The sequence below is a fragment of the Cynoglossus semilaevis genome, chromosome 12, assembly GCF_000523025.1.
Source record: "Cynoglossus semilaevis isolate Cse_v1.0 chromosome 12, Cse_v1.0, whole genome shotgun sequence".
NCBI lineage: Eukaryota > Metazoa > Chordata > Actinopteri > Pleuronectiformes > Cynoglossidae > Cynoglossus > Cynoglossus semilaevis.
Window position 1 is genome coordinate 6,708,455 of NC_024318.1, and position 25,398 is coordinate 6,733,852.

The window sequence follows — 25,398 nt, forward strand, 5'->3', positions numbered from 1 at the left end:
TTTTGGGGGAAGGTACCGAGGACCTCACGTGACTGTACAGTACTAATGACAGTCGCTTGTTCATCTGTGGCAACCAGGGCCAGACTGTCTGTCAGGTCAGGAGGACAAGGGCAAGTGTGTGTGAGTGTGTGACGAGCAGCGAGTCAAAGAGGAGAAGTGGCAGTGAACGCACCATCAACTTCTTTTACAGTACACTGAAGGGATAAGACGCGATTTTTGAGTTTATTCGGGTGGAACAGAAAGTAAACGGCGCAAAGATGATGACGATGACCCAGGTGGAGACCACGATCCACTATGACAATGGCTACGAGGATGAGTACATGTTGCAGGAGGATGAGTGGGACAGGGACATGCTACTGGACCCAGCCTGGGAGCAGCAGCAGAGGAAAGTAAGTCTATCTAAAGACTTTAATGACATTAAAATTGGTCGAAAGTAACTCAGTAATATCAACAAATAAGCGCTCTGATTTAATATAAATGGTTAAAATTATTTAAACTTTTAATTTTAAACTTTTAAATTTTAAACTGTACGTCGTATAGTTATAGGACTAACGGCTCAAGATTAAACTTCCGGTTAACAATTTTCAAAATGCAACGAAGTTTTTGAAAACATTTAGCCAGCTGAGATGTGTAGATTGACTAACAAAAGTGACACGATGTCTCTGTATTTTCCTTTACTGTTACAAAAGTCAAGAAAATCCAAGTTTCTTCTTGCTGCTGATAAAATGAGTAGCCATCTTGGATTTGAATCCCAACCAATGAAGGTGTTCGTATTGCCACTTCCTGGGAATTGCTTGTGAAATATCTTCTATCAGTGAAAATGAAATGCTCCATTATTCCCCCCATTTTTCATTACTCGGGTAACAAATTTGGTTTGGTTCCACAGTCATTTTATATGTCATATTCACAGTGACCTGGCTCCTCCACACGTCACACTATTGAACTAGGCTGTACTGCTGTTACCATTTGGCTGAGAATTTAACCATTTTAAATCACACCATTTTGAAATTAATGGTGTTGTTGAACTGTTGGAAACGTACACGGCAATTATTGTCATTTTTAAACTTTTATAAGATTTTTTAGGGGAGTTTCATACTTATGTGAAGATGTATTACAGTTCTGAAGATTTACAGGGGAACATTTTTTGGAGACGCCACTCAGTCTTGCTCTTACTGACAAATCAAATATTTATTCTTCAAGTAACAAATCCTGAGACTTTAAAAGTTGATTAGCCATTTCTTATACTCTACTGTTCATGGTCAAGCCAGGCAAAATCGACACGTCTTGTTTTAGTATTGTGGTTTTTGACCGTCGTCACCAAGACTTCCGGTGTGCTGGATACCGCAGACCTGACGTGTGTAGGCTGTGGTCGAGGGCAGGAGGTTGACTGGCGGATGCGATTGGGTACCAGGCAGCTAACAATAGCAACTTCTTCCAGCGGCTCAACCCTGGGCTCTGTGCTGCTGCTGCTGTTGCTGTTGCTGCTGCTATTGCGCCTGATACGCGCGGAATGTGAGCTGTCAACAGATGCTCCTAACACATGATGACGCTCTTGGGATTAGAATGGACGCTGCACCTAATTTTAACCCCGGGACCTAAAGGCATTAGAGTGAGGTTAATCCAGTGTCCTTGGTGTGGAATTCTTTTGTTTATAGAAACCACACAGAAATATTGTAGCAGGACCAGCTGCACGCCACAGAGCCGCGGCCTCCCACACCGTCACTCGTCTGTTATGGCTGGACCTTCAGTTGTAGCTTTCTAACAAAACTGCAGCCCCTCAGCTCTGGCCCATTACCCCATCGATGTCTCTCCACGGATCACCAAACCGTGTATTTTTATGCACAGCTATTATCAATGTTTATCTTTAACTGATTGTTATTTAAAGTCGACAAGTGAGTGTGGAGTGTTTTGGTTCCACGAGCAGCTGTTTAAAAGGATCATTAGTGATAAAATATATCAGTGATGACTCCACAGAGCAAGTTTGGTGCTTTTTTTTATATCTCTTTCTTTTTTCTTTTATCTCTTTCTTTTTTTATATCTCTAGACAAGAGAATGTCTTTCTCTTGTCTAAGGACTAAGATCAACTTCCTCTTCGTCCAGTTCAGGGGGAAAAATTATCACATAGAGTTAAAACAAAGAAAAACTATTGCTCTTAACATGTTCATGAAGATGCTGGAGGTGCCTAATATCTTTTTAACAAGATTTAGTTATTAAAATCTTTTACCTATTCAGTCATCACAAAAATCAAAAAACCTCTCCCTCTTGTCTAGATTCATGCCCTCCTTTCTCTTTACCCATAAATCATTTGTCCATCTCCAGCCACGATGCTGCACAGGCTCAGTTCAAAATCCTACCAGCAGCTGCACAGCTTTCCTTCACCGTCCATTGAAATAACAGCATATGTGGACCTTTATAAATCTATCATCGGAGTCAGACGGGGTTGATGAAGCCTTCAGGACTGATCCCTGTAACTGTTACACTTGGGGGGATCATGCATTCAAACTTGGGGCCAATCCTAAGCTGTGTTTGCTTCACATGGAAACTCAGCTCCACCAAGTCAAAGTGTTGTGGATAAGCATTAAATGAGATATAATATAATTTCAACAGGATGAGAAAGCCGTTCATCACAGACCCACACAGCTCTCTGTCATTTCAACCAACATTAGATTCTCTCACTTTTTCAGTAAAACCTCTGACCCGGTGAGGCCCCCCAGTGGCAGTGACAGGGCTGGTCCTTGCTGGATGTGATTCATAAATATTTTTAGATTTATCGTCACTGTTCAGTAGTGTTGGAGATTGAGATGACGGGTGCGGTGGAGGGTTGGAAAGTGGGCAGCATGGGTCGACAATTGTGGTGGAGAGAAATTTGGAGCAGGAGCAGGACACATTTTCCCCCCTTTATCTATCAGGGGGGCAGCAGTTCAATGACACCCAGAGCCTGGGGACTCAGTGCTCAGTGTGGAACCTGATTTATCATGTTGCTGGTCATATTCTGTTTTAGAACTGAGGGGAAGGTTGGGGATGAACATGTGTAAATATACATGGTGTTCTGCTCTGTACCAGAAGTCGGAAAGAATATACTGCTGTAGTCTGGACCAGACGTCATACACAGTTCAACTCTACAGTTTAAGACAAAATAATGTGTCTGGGAATTGTGTACATTCTTGATAGTACAGTTTGGCATTGGGGGCGTCACACTATGACCTCTGATTTAATAAATATTTACAGAGGAACAAAGCTGTGGCTTGCATGCTAGGCTACAGACTGGTGTGTATTTATGGTTGTTTTCCTTAAATCAGCGTAAATAAACGAAATATTTTAGGCTGTATTCTGTTAGTATTAAAGTCAGAAAGACGTGTTATTTTGAGAACTTGCCAAATATATTCATATCAAGGAAATGAATTGAAATGAGCAGATTCTTTTTCAATAAAGTAATTTACTAAATATTTCACTGTGGCCCAGTACCTAATTACACATGGACCGGTGCTGGCCTGTCGACCGAAGGTTGAGGACCATGCCTTAAATGACCACAGACAGTCCACTACTGGTTTTTGCTTTAACAACAGTCTACAGCTTGTGTCATTTTTCCAGCTATTTCTCTATCATTCCTGTTATTACATATAAGGAATGTTCACCCTGCTCCTGCCCTTTGTCCGCCCCTGCCTTTTGTCAAACCTCCACACGGTAAAAGGTGTGATGAGAAATAACAGCACACATGTTCTGAGATAGAGTTATCTCCTTCCTACCACAGCCCGTCACGTCAAAAGTGGCACAATAGTGACAGAAATTGACGTGAGGGCGAGAGAAGTCGCTCTGCGTCCATGTGACATTTTCACTTATGTCGACACAGCCAGACATTTTGACGTTTCCCTCCTCCCGCTCTCTTATCATGAGGCCCAGCAGAACAGTCTAAATTTAACACCTTATATCAGTCGGAATGCGCCCCACGGTCGGCTCCCAGCTTTCATCCTCAAACTGCTGAGCGCCTGTAAAGTCGGCTGCTGGCTGTGGGAAGACTTTGTAAAAATAGTAGGAGAAAGACAATGAGCAGGTCTCAGTGTGATTTACACCATTTCAATACCACACGTGGGCCACATTTGTCTCATTGGCTGTTCAAAGTGGCGAAAACAGCAGGACAAAAACAGTGTAGATCAGACTCTAGTGGGTCGCTGAAGGTTAATCTGAAAATAAAGGCTCTGGTCGCAGAGGTTAAGATCGATTTGTGCTTCTCCAGCGGCCGGGCTTTTAGCTGACTCAGTGCCTTCAGATCTGCTGCAGAGCAATCCCTGTGATGTTTACACGATTTCACATTAACCACAGAGTTGGACCTGCTTGAAGGAGCATACATAATGGATTACGCTGCATTAGCAGAGCTTCTGTGCTCTACCTGCACTTTTCATGGACGCCTGTGCTTTTGTGTCCCTGTGTTAGACCTTCACAGCCTGGTGTAACTCCCACCTGAGGAAAGCTGGCACTCAAATTGAAAACATCGAGGAAGACTTCAGGAACGGACTCAAACTCATGCTGCTCCTGGAGGTCATCTCAGGTCAGCACACTAACTCCAACCATTCATTCAATGTGGTACCACCCCAACAAGATAATGTGCAAACTTTAGTTTCATTTAAATTTATTCACCATATCTTTGGTGAAATTTCAAGCTGAAATGGTTATCTACATATGAGGCTATCGCACAATAATAATTGCATTTGCAGGAGAGCGGTTAGCAAAGCCCGACAGAGGGAAGATGAGGTTTCATAAGATTGCAAATGTCAACAAAGCCTTGGACTTCATCACAAGCAAAGGAGTGAAACTGGTTTCCATTGGAGCTGAAGGTACAAAAGTGTTTCAATTTGTGCAGCATCAGCAGAGTTATAATTATCATTTGTGTAAACTTGACAATATTATTTTCAGAGATTGTGGATGGTAATGTGAAGATGACTCTGGGGATGATCTGGACCATCATCCTCCGCTTTGCCATTCAGGACATTTCTGTAGAAGGTGAGATAAACATAAATATAACTGTAAATATAAACAAATATATGTAGGTGACAAATACACAACACAAAAAAACATAATTGTTTGAAAAATGTTTGTATAAAATAACTCTTTTCAGAAACATCTGCCAAAGAAGGTCTGCTACCATAATTGTTTGAAAAATAAAATGTTTTTATAAAATAACTCTTTTTAGAAACATCTGCCAAAGAAGGTCTGCTACTGTGGTGTCAGAGAAAGACTGCCCCCTACAGGAATGTCAATGTCCAGAACTTCCATGTCAGGTGACCAGTGAATTCTCATTCCTGTTTGATGACAAACTCAGCGCAGAAAATACAATCAAATCTTAATGCGTTAGCTATTGTTATTTGTTTTAACCTAGCATTACAAAATACAGTGGTCCCTCTCCTATCGCTCTTATCTAGGTAAACAAAGCTACCAGAGATCCATCGCAAATGCGCTTATCTCAATTTCACAACGAGAGTCCACATTTTTGAAGCCAAAACCTTTGTATGTATAATTATTTTATAATGTCTTTTTTTTTGCTATATTTTGCAAAATCAGATTTTAAAAAAATCCACAATGTACTGAGGCAGCGAAATGAGAACTTCGATATAGAGAGGGACCACAGTAGTACAAAGTTATTATGTTCCTTAAAAAATAACTACACAGTATGAAGCCCTGAGTGCAGTAGCAGCAGACTGGAGTTTCTGCAGCTAATGTGCATCAGGCTCTGGTTTCCAGCACATTTGTTCTTTGAGCCAAGTCCAAACTGACTGAAACTGTTGGTTCTCTCTGCTCCGGGGCCGCTGTAGCTGGAAGGACGGCCTGGCCTTCTGCGCCCTGATTCATAGACACAGACCCGACCTCCTCGACTACTCTAAGCTCAACAAGGTGTCGTGTGGTTCCCCTGTAACCAGGATGCTGTGTCTCAGCCCCTAACTAACAGAGTGGTTTCCACCTAATTAACACTTGGTCATGATCTCACACTGAACCACATTTAATGTCAGTAGGATGTTAGGTGCAGCATCAAGGTGTGTTTCAGTAAAAACACACAGATTTCACAGAGGTTATTAGGTAAAAAAACTGGTTAGCCACATAAAAATTTACCTAGAAATAACAAAGATTTAAAAAGAACAGAGAGGAAAACAAATCAAATTTAAAGGAAAAAAAAGCATTTTAGTTCATGGGTCACATGATCAGCTGCTCATTGGCTGAAATAGTTGCTGCCTGTCTAGCAACAGCAGTGACTTAAGACCTCAACCTCAGACCTTTAAAACCTGAAATCAACCCCCTGACCATCTGGTTATTAGATGACCTATAGGTGACCTTCTGGTCCCCAGTCTTCCCGTCCTCATGCTGTACATCCATATGACCAATCAGCTAAACTTTTTCAGTAAATCATTCAGGACTGAGCTTCCAGGTTTATCTCTGGTTAATGAATAAATCCCTATTTAAAGTTCACAGCAGATTGTTTACTTTTGTGAGTGTGTTCACCTAGTATCACTTTATGCTTCACTGCTCACTGTGATCTTAACTAAAACACTTCACGTGTGATCAGCATGGAAACATCTGTTTTGAGGTTGTGAGTCCATTTCCCTTCACCCTGCATCACATCACAACACAACACAGTGTTTAATAGTTCCACATGTATAGATAGAACCCTGCATCACAACACAACACGGTGTTTAATAGTTCCACATGTATAGATAAATGTTCAAAAACTGTAGCTTGTCATCCTTTAAATGATATTATTGTACATTTTTCTGTTTATTTCACCTCCAACAGCCAGAATTGTCATCCACATCAGGGTTTTCAAAAAAAGCACCAGATCCAAGGTTTAATTTAATGGATTTATGGATTTAACGTCCACTCAGTGCACTCAGTTTTTGTCTGTAAACAACTTAGAGGCTCATTTAGCGGTTTGTTTACATGCAGAGGCAGTCGGACTAACTGACAGCTCATCAGTGTGTGTTTGCAGTGAAAACAAACAAAACAAAACAAAAAAGTAATTCTCCTGTAGAGGGCGCTGCTCTGAAACCCGGGGAAATATGGGAGACCTTGGTCTCCTGTTGGACTGCTGGCCGGAGAGAGTGACATTTTCATTTGTTGTGGAAACAGAACTGGACACTTTTTAGCACACAGCGTTCATGGAGCGGACCCAGAATAGTCACAGAAACATGAGCCTAGTCCCTGCAGAGCCTTGGGCTTAGTTTTTCTTTTTTCCCTCCGCTATTGTCTGCACTGTCACGTAGCTGTCAGTCTGCGGAGATGTCTGTGATGTGGTCACGGTGACGTTTCTTAATTGAAAAATATCCACCTCTGGCACAGAGGCGGTGTGGATTTACCAGCACAGAAAAGACTATATCCATTATAAATATGAAGTGATGAGCCCGGGCCTCCGCTGCGTCTTCTCCATCTCCCTGACACATATTCACTCTGTCAGTCACACCTGAGTTTGGCTCCTGCCACCAGGAGACGGGCACGGCTGCCAGTCAGCTGTTCTGTCTGGCTCCAGGTGAACGTGTTAGTAAAGCCTACAGTGATGAAGACCCATGAGCCAGACCTGGTCGGGGGCCCATACACACAAAAGCCCCGGGGTATCCCTCATCCTTTTCTTTGTATCCACCCTTCCATCCCACTGCTAGCCACCACATCCATCTATCTGTCTATTTGTCGTGTGCTGGATCTGAGAGCAGCTGGTGCTGTCATGTATTGTGCCAGTCTTCAACCCCCCCCACACACACACACACACACACACTTATGGAACAGTGATGCAGAGCTAGGGACAATAGCGGCAGCATGTAAGCATGATCCACTTTTACCCCACTGCACTTTCACTGACTCTTCCTTCAACAGGACAGGCTTCACTCTCAGCTGTTAGCTTAACGTGCCTCTCCCTCCCTTTGATTTATCGTCTCTTTTGTCACTGTCACTTGGGAGAAGAAAAATACAACCCATTAAATAGATCCTATACATATATACACAGGTTAGTAATGACTGGTTTATTAGTTGATTCTCTTTATTGATGCTGAAATAATTCATAAAATAACAATCTCAAACACATCAGATTCAGTAGTCTGGATTGTAAGGTTTTCAAAAAGAAAAAGTTATTTTAAATGAACATGCATGTATCCTGGACGGTCAGGCAGAATTGTGCGCCCACCATAGCGTGAAGGTCAGCACGGTGGCATTTTAAGTCCAGCATTGCTGCTCCCTAATGTAGAATTGTGTGTCTTTATTTAGGATGATCCCATGGGGAACCTGAACCTGGCTTTTGACATAGCTGAGAAACACCTGGACATTCCCAAAATGCTGGACGCAGAAGGTAATGATTTATAAAATAGAAGTGGCTTTGGGGTTTTCTGACCTTCTCAGGTTCTGTGTGGACATTTCCAGTTGACTTCAGAGAGAGTAAAGAGGACAAAGTGAAGGATCTTCTGGCCCTGTGGTAGTAACAGTCTGGTCACCAATGTCAACAGATCATAAGTCATTCAGATGTTACAGCTTAACCAGAGCAAACATAAAACAAACAGAATGTCCTGCGTTCATCATCATCATCCTCTCTGCCTCCCTTCCTTTAACCTTTGACCTTTCCTCCCTGTCAATGCCACAGATATCATCAATACCCCCAAGCCTGATGAACGAGCCATCATGACCTACGTGTCCTGCTTTTACCATGCTTTTGCTGGAGCAGAGCAGGTACAGTGTTTTCTCTTTGTTATTCTCATTATTTGTGTTTCAGGCGAGTACAACAGTGTTAATGTCGTGGGAAGTTAGTTTGGCTAAATGTATTGTCGCTTCAGTCGCCTAATAAAAAGTCTGAGTTTGATGAATGAGGACTAAAGCCAATCAGAGTTCAATATTTTGCTCAACAGGCGGGACAAAGAGAGATGATAATAAAGCTAATTCTGACACACACAAAAAAAGGATTTGACCAGCCTCGTCTGTCTGAAATAAATGTGTGCCCCAAAGTGGGGGCCGTGCCCCCCACATTGGAAACCACTGCAGTAATATATGGGCATGATGTAATACTTGTTCTGGTCCATGTTGCCCCTTAATAATTATCAACAAACTTAGACTGTATTAAAATGCCATTAAATACAGTAATTATAATAAAAACAAAATTACACATTACATTTTAGTCGTCAAATTTAAATTATCCTCGTGACTAAATTGAGACCAAGTTCCAGAGACTTCATCAGAATGAACACTGGAGTTCCGACAGTCTCTCATTTCCCCACGTTTCTTTGGAATATTGAGAAGAGACTCAGGTGCAGAGCTTCATTGTCAGTTTGACTTTGACACGCCGTTGTGATGGAGAGGATAATGTTATTAGGTCCATTGAGAGGATGAATGGGAGCGGGGCACGCTGGGTAACTTCTGCTGCTGTAATCACATTAAACCTTCCACCCTGTGCTGCAGGCAGAGACAGCTGCCAACAGGATCTGTAAGGTGCTGGGCGTCAACCAGGAGAATGAGAAACTGATGGAGGAGTACGAGCGGCTGGCCAGTGAGGTAAAAACTCTCTCCCACTCTGTGGAATTAAAGCCCTGAAATTATAAGAATATACACTCTGTGGGATTAAAGCCCTGAAATTATAAGAATATAATATTGGTTTGTTTGGAGAAAAAAAAGTTAATATATTTGGACTTATGAACCAAACCTTACCTAACCTCACCTTAGATCTCTGGCCTTATTACTTTTCCCATGATTCCTTGTGGTTCCCAGCTGCTGGAGTGGATCCGCCGCACCACACCCTGGCTGGAGAACCGGACCCCGGAGAAGACCATGGCGGAGATGCAGCAGAAGCTGGAAGATTTCAGGGACTACAGACGCCAGCACAAGCCTCCCAAGGTGCAGGAGAAGTGCCAGCTAGAAATTAACTTCAACACCCTTCAGACCAAGCTGCGCATCAGCAACCGCCCCGCGTTCATGCCCTCGGAGGGCAAGATGGTGTCCGTAAGTCATGACCTTAATAAATCTCAGTCCTGGATTAAATAATCCCAGTTGTATTTGTGTGCAGTACCAGAGTCTTTGTCATTGTGTGTATTACTGCTGAGTCAGTTTTGTTTTGTGATTTTTTTTTTTTTTTTTCATTTTGTTCTCAGGACATTGCCACTGCATGGCAGGGCCTGGAGCAGGCGGAGAAAGGATATGAGGAGTGGCTTCTGACTGAGATCCGCCGTCTGGAGAGACTGGATCACCTGGCGGAGAAGTTTCGCCAAAAAGCCACAAATCATGAGAACTGGGCCGATGGTCAGTTCTAGATGTTGAAGTGCTTCTGTTCACGTTTCTCTGTTTTATCTTCCAGTATTTCTTCATATTTTCCCATCTGATTATTTACAGCCACCTGTTATTTCCATATCCTTGAACTGTAGAGATTTTCACAGCTCGATGTTTCATTTGTGTTTGTTCGCTCTGCTCCTAATGAGATTTGACTGAAGGTCATTCTGTGTGCAAAGCAACAAGTTGATATTGGGCTGTCACAAGTGATTTACTTTGACCTGCTTTAACCAGGAGAGGACGTTGTTTTTCTTTTCTTTTGTCACCATTTTTTAATCGTTTGTCTTTGTGTTATACTCAGGTAAGGAGCAGATCCTCTCCCAGAAGGATTACGAAACAACCACCTTGACAGAAATCAGAGCGCTGCTCCGTAAACACGAGGCCTTCGAGAGCGACTTGGCAGCTCACCAGGACAGAGTGGAGCAGATTGCCGCCATCGCACAGGAGCTAAAGTACGCACTCTTTAAAGCAGATGTTTGAAGTCGTGTTTAATGGAGAAAACATGTGGGGTTTGGGGAGAACTGTGTCAATATTATTCTAATACCATTAGCATTACAGTTGCACAGAACAGTGTGGCTACATAAGTTGTTGTGACAGCATGCTGTGCTCTTGCCTCACAACAAGAAGGTTGGATCCCTTGTGGTTGTTTTTCTGTTGGGAGTAGAGCAGCTGTGATTGGTGATTTTTGTATATGATTAATAATATCAGTTTTTCTTTTTTCAAAAAAAAGAAGAAAAAAACTAAACCAGCAGAAGCAACTACTACATATAGTATACAAGTTAATGGGTATTTTCTATATTTATATATATATATAAGTTGCACTTATCGCAATATGGGTGCTGCTGCGCCCTATATACCAAAGCAACATCGAAACGTCGAAAATTTAAAAACGCCATGTCGTCAATGACCACAAGAGGGCACTGTCTAATCTAGCGACTACAGAAAACTGTTACTGCAACTCTTGAAAGAAAAAGAAATGACACGAATAAACTCGAAAGTCTTACATAAAGAACTGAAATTGAATGGAAAAGAAAAAATTCAGAATAAAAAAATAATAAGAATTAAAACTTTATAAAATAAAAATACAGTATAATTAAAATTATATTAAGATTTTTTTAACCATGATATAAATATCTGCAGTAAATATATAAATAGATTAAAATAAAAGCAGTAATTATTCAGCTGTAGTGTGGAGTCTCGTGGGACAGTCGACCGTTCGCTCCCAGTGGCCCATAGAAATATGAACATAGAGTGGACTGGCACTTGTGTCTAAGCAGTGAAGGCTGTGGTCCTCTGACCTGCTGACATTTATAATGAGCGCTCAGTGACACACACCTGTCCATCATCACCAGTCAGAGACACTTCCTGCTTCAAATTAGAGCAGAGCTCTGAGAGAAGAGGACGATGGCTGCTGTGTTTCCCACAAGGTACGTGACAGATAAAAAACTCCCTTTTGTTTTTTCTTTAAATTCCATTCCTATTTTTGTAAACATTTAAACATCATTTTTGACAGTGCTGTTTCTCCTACAGTGTGTTGCTGCTCCTCACTGCAGTGTTTAATGGGAACGTTCACAGTTTTCCTGCAAAAGGTGAAAAACTCTTATTGAGACAAGATGTCGTGCAGTTTGATGGAAATGTCTTTTCACAGACGTACGACTGACACGTACAGTTCTCCCTTCAGGCTGGAGCTGGAGAAATCCTTACGACGGCAGTTTGTCAAACCTGAAGGCTCCTGCAGCTCTTTATTATGACTCAGTAGCAGCTGCACCTGCTCAGCCTGACGACATGAATGATCCTGGTCTTACTACAGACATCTCCACTGAAGCTGCTGGTTGGGATCCTGTGCTCAGTGGCTCCAGGACGCCTCAGTCTCAGCCTGATGGTCTCTCCTCTGCCCTTCCTCCTACATATGAGGCAGGTGAGCTGGATTACTACAAGCAGGTCCATGAAAACGGTGATGCACAGACAGAAACTGAGGAGATGAGCTGGATTCCCCACACATTTCCAGAAGCAGAATTCCAGGCAGGGGAGCTGAGTCACTACGAGTCTGTTTATGAGCACGGAGACCACCAGAGTGAAACAGGAGCACATGGTTACGGACTGTCAGTACAGACTCCCTACGGAGAAGATCCAGACACGTCCACTCCTGATGATGTTCTTCAGCTGAGTTCACCTTATACTCAAATGCAAACACCGATCAGACACTACCAGTTTTCAAACCTTCCCTTTGGCACATACTCAAACTTCAAGTCTGGCTATGATTCTGGAGATGACTTCTGGGATGAAGTCTATTATCAGAGATACTATCCTTTATCTCAGCCTCAGATACAGGAGTTTTACAGCTTTGGACTCTAGGGGGAGCTGGACCTTTTCACACCGTCAGGAGGAAAGAAAGAAGTTCCTGTTGTTGGTTGCATTGTCCAGTTGTGAAATAAACTTCGTACTTAACACTGTGTTGTGGAAGTGTTTTTTTTTTAACAAAGTTTTTTTTTCTGACATGATAAACTCATTTGACCCCAGGGGGCCTGCCCCTCATTTTGGGAACCACTGAATTGGTTAAATACTAGAGTCATAAAACTCTGTTATGAGTTTTGTTTTTTTTCCCTCAGGTGTGTAAACACAGGGAAGAGCCTTGTTGTCAGGTTTGATTTAAAATGAGATCGTTCCTGGTTAATGAGCCAAGTCGGTTTAAAGTGGAAGCGTTTCCACTCGTCTGCTGCCTGAGTGTTTACCTCCAGCACTGTCGGCTGAATTATGTGATGGTTTTTCCCTCTTCACTCGGATGTTTCTACACCATGAGCTCGGTTTTCTTTTCAACTGAAATGTTTGAAATTCTCTTTGTCTCCTCAGTGAACTGGACTACCATGATGTAGCTGCTGTAAACCAGCGGTGCCAGAGCATCTGTGACTTGTGGGATAAACTGGGAACCCTGACTCAGAAGAGGAGAGAAGCTCTGGAGGTGAGGCCGCTGCTCCAGGCTACGGTTCTTAGTCTTCCCTGAGGGTTAGGGTTTGATCTGTGTCCTTAAGCAGAACATTCTGTAGAAAAACTGTGGATGTTTGAGGAATCACCCCCAACTCCCACCCCCATCACATTTAAGAACCTCCTTTAACTATCAGCTTTGGAAGTCTCCACAAGAGTGCGCTAATGTTCCACACTGACTGGAACCCTGACTCGTTGAAGCAGGTTAATTTAAGTTGTAGTCTTAGGTAGATTAGGGTGTGTGCTGTTGAAGGAGGGGGACGGGGGGGGGGGGGGGGGTATATTGAGGAGCAGAGATAATTGGATCCCCTCTGAAATCTTTTGATCCAAACTGAAGACAAAAGTCACAGCATGGTGGGGGACAAAGGGAAAAATAGATGCAGGAGCCACGTCCAGGGAAGTGATTGGCTCACAGCCCGGCAGCCACTTCCTCTGATCCACACCGGCCCATTCCAGACCCGTGAATGTGTGAGGGCCTGGGAAAAGAGCCAAGGATTAGGTCTGAATGACAGGGGTCTGTTTTCGGTCACTATTGACTGCGCTTAAGTTTGAGGGGTCAACAAGGTCGCGCCGCTATAATGTCACCTGGGATTTGGCTTCAAAAATGGTGAGGATATTAGTTTTTTAGTAGCAGTGAAACAAGTGTTTTTGTTTTTTTCTACTGCTTTCAGCGGACGGAGAAGTTGCTGGAGACTATTGATCAGCTGTTCCTGGAGTTTTCTAAGAGATCTGCTCCGTTCAACAACTGGATGGAAGGAGCCATGGAGGATCTGCAGGACATGTTCATCGTCCACACCATTGAAGAAACTCAGGTGACGCCTGCAGCAGCTACAGCCCAGAGTCTTCAGTGTGTCCAATAATGAATAAGGCATAACTATGATCAACCTCGACAAATATTGATTATAACATTTCTCTCCCGCTCTCCCTCTCCCCCCTCTATCAGAGTCTAATCGCTGCCCATGAACAGTTCAAAGCGACTCTACCTGAGGCTGATGCTGAGAGACAGGCCATCCTGGGAATCCACAATGAGGTGCTGAAAATTTCACAGAGTTACGGGATCAAGGCCAACATTACCAACCCTTACAGCACCATCACAACAGAGGAGCTGCTCAACAAATGGGAAAAGGTAGCTACAGCTCCGAGAGCCCCGGCTCCACAAATGAAGCCATTACTGAGGCTGCGGCCGTTGGTTAAATAACAGCAGCCGTGGTGGAAAAAGAAAGAACAGGCGTTTTTTTTTTTTTTTTTTTTTTTTTTTTTTGTTGGTGTGGAAGAGTAGCTAATTTAGAAGCCACCGCTCAGTCTGACATGGAGGAAAGTGGGTTTACAGAACACTAAGTAAAATGTCACTGTGAGAATTTTTCTTTTTTTTTTTACCAAACTACAGTGCTTTCGGGAAATGGTCAATTTAGTCTGAAGACCTTTTGAATCAATGTGAAACGCAACCAAAAAATGGCCCAGTGTTGTGTCTGTTCACTTTATTTTGTTTGAAAGTCGATAAGTGATGCTTTAACAGCAGAACACAGAGGAAAGGCCTGAAATGATTGAAGCAAATGTAATAAGATGTTTATTTTTTAATGTTCAGTGAGTGGACCACACTAAATAATTCCCTCTGTGCGTGCACGTTCGTTCTGTTTTCCAGGTGAAGAAGCTGGTGCCTCAGAGGGACGGTGCCCTTCAGGAGGAGATGGCACGCCAGCATGCCCACGAAAGACTGAGACGACAGTTTGCTGCCCAGGCTAATCTAATCGGGCCCTGGATCCAGGCCAGGATGGAGGTTAGACTCTCAGGGTTCACAGGGCAATTAGCCGTCGTTAACTCTGTCTGATCTAATAACGGCCGCAAAAGGAGCGTAATTACATTAAAACCCCCCCATGTAGAGAAATGGACTGGGAGTGACTTTTGTGTGTAAAGATGATGCAGGTAATTCAGCACAAACCTCTGCCCTGCTGGTCTCTAACCATGAGTCAGAACCTGGATCTGGATCTTCACCACAATAATGAACTCAGATTTTTATCTGTGACCGATATTGTACAAGAAATAATTTCAGTCCAAACAGAAGTGACCTTCAGGGCTGCACAGTTGACCTTGTCGGCTCCACATCTCCAACAGGAAATTGGACGCTGCTCGTTGGAGATCAGAGGAGCCCTGGAGGACCAGATGACTCAGCTGAAGCAGTGCGAGCACGTCATCGTGGCCTACAAGCCCAACATCGACAAGTTGGAGGGAGATCACCAGCTGATCCAGGAGTCGCTAGTGTTTGACAACAAACACACCAACTACACCATGGAGGTACGGGACGGAGGCAAACGTTATTACTGAGTACTACTGCGTTACATGACACCACGTATGATTTCTCCTTTTTCCAGCACATCCGTGTCGGGTGGGAGCTGCTCCTGACGACCATCGCCCGAACCATCAATGAGATCGAGACCCAGATCCTGACCCGTGACGCCAAGGGCATCAGTCAGCAACAGATGAACGAGTTCCGATCCTCTTTTAGCCACTTTGACCGGGTACTGCATCCTGCCATTTAACAATACTGCAAAAGGCTGATGAACAATTAAAATGTATATATTTTATATATATATATATATAAATATATTATATATAAATCACACCTAAGCATGAGTCGCAAACCAAACTCCAAACATGACCTCACATGACTCCCACTGACGAGAACGAATGAAGAATTGACCGTTTATCCCTTCGTCACTGAAAACTGCTACAAGTATTCAACAATAAACAGCAGCTGCTGCTGCGGCCGTGTTTGGATGAATGTGACATATTTTATGATGAGGATCATAACACTTCTGATCGTGGAGTGTTTCAGTGGGCGACTTATCTCAGCGTATTGTTTCACTAATTCAAGAGAACAGCTGCAGACATTCCACAGATTCTCTCTCTCTCTCTCTCTCCCTCCCTCTCTCCAGGCCAGAGTAATTATACACAGAGTAGTATATCCAAGTCACGTAAAGTGCAGTAGAAATACTTGAACGTTTCTGCGTCTGACCAAACATTTTGTTTTATTGTGTTTTTACTCACAGTAGAAACTTGTTGTACAGCCTATATTATATATGTACATAGAAAAACAAAAGAAAGATGAAGTGAAACAGTTGGTGATGGCTAGGTTTTAGTACAACACACCACAGCTGTGCAAGGGCCGGGATTTGAACCAGGAAATTTTTCAATGGATCATTAATTTTTTTTCTTAGACTGAAATTATTAATATAATTTTAATGGTTTTTGTTTTATTTTTAAAAAATATAAATTTAACTTATTTTTTAAATATACATTTTATTTATTTATTATTTTTTTAATATAAGTTTTCTAATAACATCCTGAGCTCCTTACTGCTCCAATGTTATTGTACTAAATCTTCATTTTTGAAGGTGGATAAAAATAATCTGAACGACAGGGGGCGACAAGGTTCAAAGCAGTGTGTTTCCTTTAATACGACAGGGGGCGAAAGGTTCAAAGCAGTGTGTTTCCTTTAAATAATCTGGTCAGAGTAAGATCAAGGTTCAACTTCATCTGTAGTACATACAGGACACACACACACACACTGTGGTGTTGACATGGTCTTTAGTTCGTGTTGTGTTAAAGTACGTGCGGCCATCTTGGAAATATGTTTCTATATTTTACCCAAGCCATCACTTTTTCTCATGGCATTCCTCATCAGCATGCTCAACATATTGTTTTCCTACTCTGACTCTAGTCTTTTTTCTTTTTTTTCTTTCAACCCAAACATCTGGACTCTGACCGTAGAAGAAGAATGGAGCGATGGAGACCGACGACTTCAGAGCGTGTCTCATCTCCATGGGATACGACTTGGTGAGAAATGATCACGGTGTCATCAGTTCTTGGTTTTTTGTTTTCTTTCAGTTTTGTCGTTGCTGTCTGCTGACTCCATCCATGCTCGTGTTTCTCAGGGCGAGGTGGAGTTCGCCCGTATCATGATCCTGGTGGACCCCAACGGCACCGGCATCGTGTCCTTCCAGTCCTTCATCGACTTCATGACCAGAGAGACGGCAGATACCGACACCGCCGAGCAGGTGGTGGCGTCCTTCCGCATCCTGGCAGCGGACAAGGTATGTGCTGTGTTTATATTGGCGCGGCCGTGTCTGTGCCAGCCAGATTCATGAACCACGCCCTCTCTGACTCCAGCCCTACATCCTGGTGGAGGAGCTGAGGAGAGAACTTCCCCCAGAACAGGCAGAGTACTGCATCATGAGGATGCCTCCGTACAAAGTCCACGGAGCACCGCCGGGAGCCCTGGACTACACCGCCTTCTCCACCGCCCTCTACGGAGAGAGCGACCTTTAACCCTTCACTGTCTGACGCCCAAACCCACTGACCCTCATGGCTCCTTGTGTTAGTGAATTCATAGAGAATCTAAACTCAAACATGTTAGATGTAAAGTGTTAGCCACAGTTTTAGCCACAGTGTTAGCGACACATTACTCTGTGTATAATCACGTTGAGCGCTTCTTTGTGTCGTGATGCTCCGGTCGTGAAAATATAAGCCCAGAGTAAAGGTTTCTGTCAGGTTTGAGTTTTGCCATCGGAGAATAAAGCATTTTCTGACACCTGTGCAGCGGCAGAGATTGTGCAGCAGTAGTTTGTCAGTCGAAGAAAATTGGACATAAAAATCCACTCTCACCCGTCTGGTATTTTTTGAATTATTTCCTCACAGTGTCTCTTGTTTGGAAGCACCTTCTCCTCAATAAGCACTTTTTTTTTTTTCCGCGAGATGCTCAAGGCGCATTACATCTCCCAAAATCAATCTGCTGTCGGCCAACTTCGAGCAGTAAAAATGGATCCTCTTAAAAAGCAAGAAAATATACTGGGCTAACTGTAGAAATCAATAGGATAGACACTTTTTCACCCTTTGAATCCTTTTTCACAACTTCTCCTTTTGAGCGCAGAAAACACGAGCTCCAGTTAAACTGTCACGAACGGTTTGGATTTCTTTCACTCCGCGCCCCCCAGTTTGGGAACCACTCATTTGTGGCCTTTTAAACTTTTTATTTTTTTTAACATTTTTTTATTTCAACAGGAAAATAAAGACATAAAATAAAAGAAATAAAGACCTAACAAGCCTGTTGGCGACAACTAATTCAAACCCTAATGTCAAATTATGTGAACTATTATTATAAAAAAGTGTCTTTTATGTCTTGTATTTGACTGGAAATTATCTCCAAACCACCGTTGAAATCGTGAATAAATCTGTGGATCAACAGTTATGCAGTAAAAGCTGACGGTCGTTCTGGGTTTTTAAGATTTTTACCTCTTAAATAAAACATCACCTTCTCTGGGAAGAAGATAAAAATGCGTCTGTGTGAGATTTGACAGAGAGCTGAGTCGATTCAAATGTTCCCTTCACTCTGACTTGTGCAGCAGAAGAATGGAGAGAAAAATATGTTAATAATTTAGATTTTCTTACAGCAGTTGTCTCTGGAGGAATAATGAAAAAAAAAAATCAATCTAAGGACAAACTTGAAAAACAAAAAACAAAACTCCAAAAAACTAAATAATGGTTTTGGTCAACAAATGTCAGGACAATCAGGCAGCTCTGATTAGTGGGAGTGAAGGAGGAAAGGTCAGGTGATCAACACGGCGGCTCCGTGGTTGGATGTTGGTGGTTTTCTCTGATCAAATTGAACCTCTGAGTTTAATGAATGCATAATTTTCCCATTTTCATCTATAATTAAATGGAACATTTTTAATGACGACCAGGGATTTGTTGAGTCATGATGATGATTTTTACTGCTATCCATCGTCGGAGTCACGATCCTTGATGAAAATATGGTCGAACGAAATATATTACCTGTTAAGTAAAACACAAAATACTTTGAAAATCTCCAGCTTTGATAGTAGTAAAAGTCAAATACAGTAGAGGTATTAAACTATACCTGAGTACAGTATAAGTACACACTGCTTGAGTACAAGTACTGCTCTTAATCTGAGTACAGTAAAAATATTACACATTACTTAAGTATAAGTATTATACTTTTTCCAGTTAGGTACACGTGTAAATGACACATAAATGAAACAGTGAAAGAACAGGAAAATAATAATAATAAACAATGAGACTGAAATATGTCTTCAGTTCAATTATACAAAAATTGAACAAAAAAAGAAAAAAAAAAAACGCTTCAGTTCAATTATACAAAAATTGAAAAAAAAAAAAACTTCCTCCAGTCGCTGCGTTTCATCAGGAATCGTCAGACATTAGTCAAACTCTGAGGACAAATGTGGAAAAGACGGGGTTCAATATTGGGTAAAACTGGAGGATGTGTGTACTGTACAGTACTTCAGTACTTCAACGACTGTCAGTTCATCATCAGTGCTGATTCAACAGACGCCAACGAAGAGTTTCCAGATGGTTCTGATTGAACAGGGTCAACGACTGGTCCGACTGCTGCCAGGAGTCCAACAATCTACCCTGGCATCAGTTACTGGACCTGAAGTACCTCCTGGCATCAGGGGGAGTACTGGATTACTGCAGTATTTACCACAGAGGTACCTCCTTTTGAGTACAACTACAGTAACTGCAGTTAAATTCACATTAGTTCTTCTGGAGTAGTATTACAGTATTGTAGTAGGGTTATAGTGTCGTAGTAGTATTATAGTTCTGTAGTAGTACTATACTGTTGCAGTAGTATGATAGTGGCCTCTCTCTCCCATCCTCCCCTCCTCCCTCTCCCCTCTACCATCTCCCCCATTTCCCATTTCTCTCGCTGCAGATGCAGACGGCTGAACGCTGACCCTGGATCTGCTGGAATTTTCTTTTTTCTCACTGTTGCAAAAAAATATTAAATAATCATGAACTTTCCTCCCTTTTTTCCTGTTATAATTTATTTTTATTATGAAACCATAAAGCCAAGCTGGATTTACAAGTGAAGTTTTTGTGGACTTCGCTGGATTTACAAGTGAAGTTTTTGTGGCTGAACAGAAGACACTGAACACAGAGAAAGTTTCTACAATGGTTTATGTTAAATAAAAGTATTTAAATTCATTAAGTTCATTAAAAAAACAGTTTCCTGTCTGTTTCCTCCACCTGCTCCGTGGGTGTGGTCGTCAGGTCAGACCTCACCTCTGTCGCTCACCTGGACCTGATCAGATCATCAAGACTCCACTGTGTTCCACTGCACGTCTGTTCAGTCTGTTCAGGTTCCAGGTCACAGTTTCTCCCGGTCGACTGTCACTCCTGAAAAGATATTTTATAATTTTGTTTATATTGACATATATTTCAAGACAGTTCTTTTCAAAAAATATATTTACTAACATCAGTCAGACTCCATGGAACACAGTGATTACAGATTTCCAAATATGAAGATAGGAGTTTGAAGCAGAGTTGGAAAGACTCGCACCTCCGTTTGTTGGAGTCCATTATCAGCTGACTCCTCCCTCAGCCTGACAGCCGTCACCTCCTCACCTTCCTCCTCCGGCCTCCTCTGGTCACGTTGCTCCCTTCGCCACCGTCACAATCAAAGTCGCTCCTCTTCATTGGCTTCTTTGGTTCCCGAATATCAAAATGACCGCCTGCGTGGACGGAGACGATGACTTTCAGTTTCTACGAACGGTGAGTAAAAACTGACCAGAATCTGAGTTATTAACTAAGTTATGTTAACGAGTCAAAGTGTGATAGAAACAACAGTTTTATTAGATGAATGAACAAATACATGTTCCAGTAGATCCAGAAAAGGATTGATTTGCTAAAGCAAATTAGTAAAATATTAAAAAATCTGCAGACAAATGGTTTTTATTTACCTGGAAAACCATTGGCTAATTATTAAAGTATTCATTTAAACATGTATTTATTTTATTTTAATGTATTTTTCCATTTCTTAATTCCACCATCATTCATTTTGACACCACTAAAGCCCAAAGAATTTCAATCAATCAGAGAAGTCAGAATAAAGTGTGATCTGGTCAAACGTGTCAAAGGTCACAGAGCGCCTCCAACGGGTCATTTGGCAAAATTACAAATTTTATTCTCATGTTAAACACTCGTCACACCTGCATCGTGGTCTGACCACAGTTAAACAATTAACAGAACCTTTCTGTCCCTGTCACAGCTTCATCTGTGTTAAAAATAGAGAAGGTTTCTCAGATCAATGGGTGTTTTTTGTTAATGTAAACTGTAAAATGATGCAGTTGTTGTAAAGTCGTAAGTCGTTCTCTCACAGCTTGTTATCTCTGCCCTCTGACAAGGACGCGTCACAGTAAAGAACATATCACACACACACACACAGACCCGACACCAGCAGTTACTGTCACTGTCACTGTGTACCATCGACCCACTGTATAAAATAACATCGTCTGTATCAGTGTCATATATAACTGCATTAAATGCACAGGGTTTCCCAGGGGCATTTATCCAGCGAAGGCGGGAAACGGCTGAGATTCTTGGCTCTCGTCTGGTCATTAGCTTCTGTGATGGATTAGATGAGAAATATAATCCCTGCGCTGATTAACGTCGAGGTATTTGTTTGAATCAGTCGTCGGTGTTTGAGACCAAGTTAATGATGAAACGAACTTCAGCGACGTCCTGCTGCACCTCAACAAACATTGGTACTTTTTATGGTTTTTTTACTGTCAACGCAAAACTAAATCGCTGCACCTGAACAAACAAAACATTGGTACTTTTTATGTTTTTTTTACTGTCAACGCAAAACTAAATTAAATCAAATCACTTTAGTGCAGCCATTGTATGAGTCACTGTGGGGTGAGTGTTTGTCGAGGAAACTTTAAAAAGTCTTTAAAGTCAGTGAAGTTGAAGACAGAAAAAACACGTTTATTGACCCGTCGCTTCAACCTCGAGGTGCTGAAAAGTTTCTAACGTCTGTGAACATTAGGATGCCCCATGACATTTGAATGCACCACAGTGTCCCTCTGTGTGTGTGTGTGTGTGTGTGAGAGAGAGTTAAGCTGATATGGAGAGTGGAAAGACGGGTGAGTCAGGGGTCAGAAAGCGTCATGTCGTCCCAGTTTGGAGGCACTCAGCCTGGGCACACAGAGGTGTCGGTGGACCAGGACTGACGTCGGAGACCTGTTGTCTGTTGTCCCGCTCTGCTGCTCCCTAAATAGAAGCCTGATTCCGTCTGAATGTTCCACTGGCAGGGAAACGGAGATAAGATAAAATTTAGGGGATGGATATTTACAGTACAGTCAGAGCTCTGACTGTCAGTACAGTCAGAGCTCTGACTGTCAGTACAGTCAGAGCTCTGGTCTGTACGACTGATGGGACGATGACATGTTGTTGTTTGTCAATAATAAAATTAAAAAAGACCACAATAAAATTAAAGAACTCTACAGTGGAACCTTCTTAGTTCTAAAATTATTCAAATAGAAGTTTTAAGATGTGATTTGAAAAGAGAGTCAATATATTGTGGCTTAAGTTAGGGGGTGTGGCCCACTAGTGTGCTGTGAGACATCATCAGGTGTACCATGTTCTGAAAAGTTAAATCATTTTCCTCCATTCTTCTACGCAGTAACGGACAGATCACATAAGTCTTCTACCACTAGATGGCAGCATATATAACAACTAAAAACTACTACATCAGGCTTATGTTCAACTAAACAGGCCCAGTAAACTAGTAGTTAGTTATATTTCAATATCTATACTTTTTGGGATTTTTTTAGTGGTGTCCCAGGGAATATTCCATGGCTTGAAAAAGAGAAACACTGATGTAAATTGACAGAATTTCCTTTGACTTTTCCACATAAAGAAATTAAGCAAAGATACTTTAACATCATAACATTACATCACTCTGTGAAAGTTGATAAACTTTGTGAAAGTGTTTTCCTTCCCCTCAGGGAGATGAGGTGGTTCTGCAGAGTACCTTCACCTCTCACTCCCTTCACCTCTCGGCAGGAACATGTGAAGTTCTGTCTGGCTGCAGAGGGATTTGGCAGCAAACTCTGCCGACTGGAGTCCACGTCCAACCGCAAGGTAAAAGGTTTCATGTCAGTGAGACCAGGATGCAGTTCCTCCTCCCCGCTTCTCCCCGTCACACTTTGTCAGTCTTTATTTTGTATAAATAACCAGCAGACGTGTGAAATGGTGCAAATAAAAACAAAACAATTTCCCCAGAAATTGAAAATATTTGAGCTGTACAGAAACACTGAACTATTAGACTTGTTTTTTTTATTACCCTAAATATCTGATTTGACCTTCTGTGGAGACTGTGGACAGATATGAAACTGTCTCCTGTCCTTTTTGTCCTTCTCACGTCTGCCAGAACGTTCCTCCAGATCTGTCCATATGTGGCTTCATCCTGTCCCAGTGTCTCTCCGTCCGAGCCCTGCAGGAGACGCTGGCCCACACTGAACACCTGGCTGCAGAGGTGACTCTTCTCTCCTTTCCTTCCCTAAAAAAATGTGAATTATTTTGCACTTAAATATTATGGAAAAACAATAATAAAAACCTCAGGTACCCCTCCATCTGGAGCTGTGACAAATACGTGCTCGTACTGTTTGATTTTCTTCTGTTTAAGAAGTATCTTTGCTGCAAAATTGAATTGAATTGAATTGAATCACAAACACCAACAAACATCAACAACAACAAAAAAATATATACAGTATATATGTGTATATATATATATATACATACATATATATTATTTTTTATTATTATTATTATAATTTTTTTTAACGTGTCTTTTGTCTCCCCTTATTCTTCCCCTCCTGTGGAGGCAGACAGGAGCTGGAGGAAACCACCGTACACTTCTTTATGGCCAGGCTGTACTGTTCCTGCACTCGTACAGTGGCATGGTGAGTGATGTTGACGTGCTGAGCCTTTAATTCTGCTGTTTATTATTTTCTTTATTTCTTCATCAATGCATCTACCGCCCCCCCCAGTATCTCAGCTGCTTGTCTTCGTCCCAGTCTTCAGCCGACAAACTGGCGTTTGATGTCGGTCTGCAGGAGGATAGAGCAGGTATTCACTCATGAATTCACACTGTTTCACTTTTTCTTAATGTCATTTAACTGAATAATCACGATCAGGTGAGGCGTGCTGGTGGACAATCCACCCAGCGTCCAGGCAGAGGTCAGAGGGTGAGAAAGTGCGTGTGGGAGATGACCTGATACTGGTCAACGTGTCCTCAGAGAGATATCTGGTGAGTCGGTGTGCGCCGTGGAAGGCTTCAAATTAAACTTCTGAAGTCGCTCCTTTTTCAATAGATTTCATCATCCAATCTCTCTCTTCAGAGCTGATCTGGATAAAAAACAAATTTCATTCACAAATCATCGATTTCACTGCAACATAAAACAACACCTTCACTGTACTCACTTCTCGTTGTCATCCTGTTTCTCTGCAGCACATGTCCTTTGGTGCAGCCGTTGATAACAGGAGCTTGAGTGACAGCCTGATTGTGAATGCAGCCTTCCAGCAGACTCTCTGGAGTGTTGCTCCCATCTGCTCTGGAGGTGGAGTCGCTCCAGGCGAGATTCTTCTTCTGTATTCTACGCTCCGCTCCGAAAAGTTTAAATTCGTACAGTTTTATATTACAGCGTGTGAAAACTATGATCGACCGCAAAGGAATTCCAGTCTTGAAGTGTTTGTTTTCTCACAACTTCGGGAAAATGGTTCAAATAATGGATTTATTAGCAATACAGGGTTTGCTCTATAAAAGTGTATGTTTTTTAGCAGATAAAAAAATAAATAAATAAATAAAACAATGTATGTTTTTTAGCAGATACAAAAAAATAAAAATAAAACCTAAAGATTTACAGTAAATAAAAATATATTTTCAGTCTGGATAACACAGCCACCAGGCCAGTAAGTGAGCGGAGTTTATAATGGAGTACTAGGAATGGATTGTACCATGTACCAAGTACTATGTAGTACTATTAGTGCATTCCTAATTATAATGATGGATGTATCTTTCATAGTGATACCAGGTATAGTCGACAGAGTTTCACTCAAAAGCCTTTTTCGGTTGAGAACTCTTTGTCGTGTGTCGTCCTGACTCCAGGATACCTGAGAGGTGGCGATACTCTGAGGCTGCTCCACAGCCACAGTGACTCCTGTCTGACTGTTCCCTCCACCGAGCAGGGAGAAGAGCAGCAAAGGTCAGTGAATCTGAGGAGACCAACCAGCCACCATGGAAAACATTCACCCCCCCCC

General features: G+C 42.1%; 2 protein-coding genes across 3 annotated transcripts in view; both read left to right on the plus strand.

The window, feature by feature from the left end:
* Positions 1-46: 46 nt before the first annotated feature.
* Positions 47-17,919, plus strand: actn2b (actinin, alpha 2b). 2 transcript variants are annotated; one of them, XM_008321796.3, is made up of 21 exons: positions 47-389; positions 4,432-4,546; positions 4,713-4,832; positions 4,912-4,998; positions 5,189-5,276; positions 5,808-5,886; positions 8,239-8,320; positions 8,609-8,694; positions 9,418-9,510; positions 9,724-9,954; positions 10,104-10,251; positions 10,580-10,730; positions 13,129-13,237; positions 13,932-14,072; positions 14,204-14,386; positions 14,903-15,037; positions 15,373-15,552; positions 15,630-15,776; positions 17,029-17,094; positions 17,193-17,351; positions 17,428-17,919. In XM_008321796.3, the coding sequence occupies exons 1-21, from the start codon at positions 258-260 to the stop codon at positions 17,584-17,586; spliced, it is 2,691 nt and encodes an 896-aa protein (XP_008320018.1). In that variant the 5' UTR covers positions 47-257; the 3' UTR covers positions 17,587-17,919. The 2 variants fall into 2 exon arrangements, with proteins under 2 accessions (XP_008320018.1, XP_024916910.1); XM_025061142.1 differs by lacking the exons at positions 47-389; positions 4,432-4,546; positions 4,713-4,832; positions 5,808-5,886 and having other exon boundaries at positions 4,958-4,998.
* A 2,623-nt stretch (positions 17,920-20,542) lies between these two features.
* The window catches only part of LOC103387261 (ryanodine receptor 2), a 57,369-nt gene continuing 52,513 nt past the window's right edge, over positions 20,543-25,398 (plus strand). Inside the window, exons 1-8 of the mRNA XM_025060946.1 lie at positions 20,543-20,847; positions 23,085-23,220; positions 23,510-23,614; positions 23,967-24,041; positions 24,129-24,207; positions 24,276-24,388; positions 24,590-24,713; positions 25,247-25,343. Coding sequence (XP_024916714.1) covers positions 20,825-20,847; positions 23,085-23,220; positions 23,510-23,614; positions 23,967-24,041; positions 24,129-24,207; positions 24,276-24,388; positions 24,590-24,713; positions 25,247-25,343 — 752 coding nt within the window. The 5' untranslated portion in view covers positions 20,543-20,824. The remainder of the gene's footprint in view (positions 20,848-23,084; positions 23,221-23,509; positions 23,615-23,966; positions 24,042-24,128; positions 24,208-24,275; positions 24,389-24,589; positions 24,714-25,246; positions 25,344-25,398) is intronic.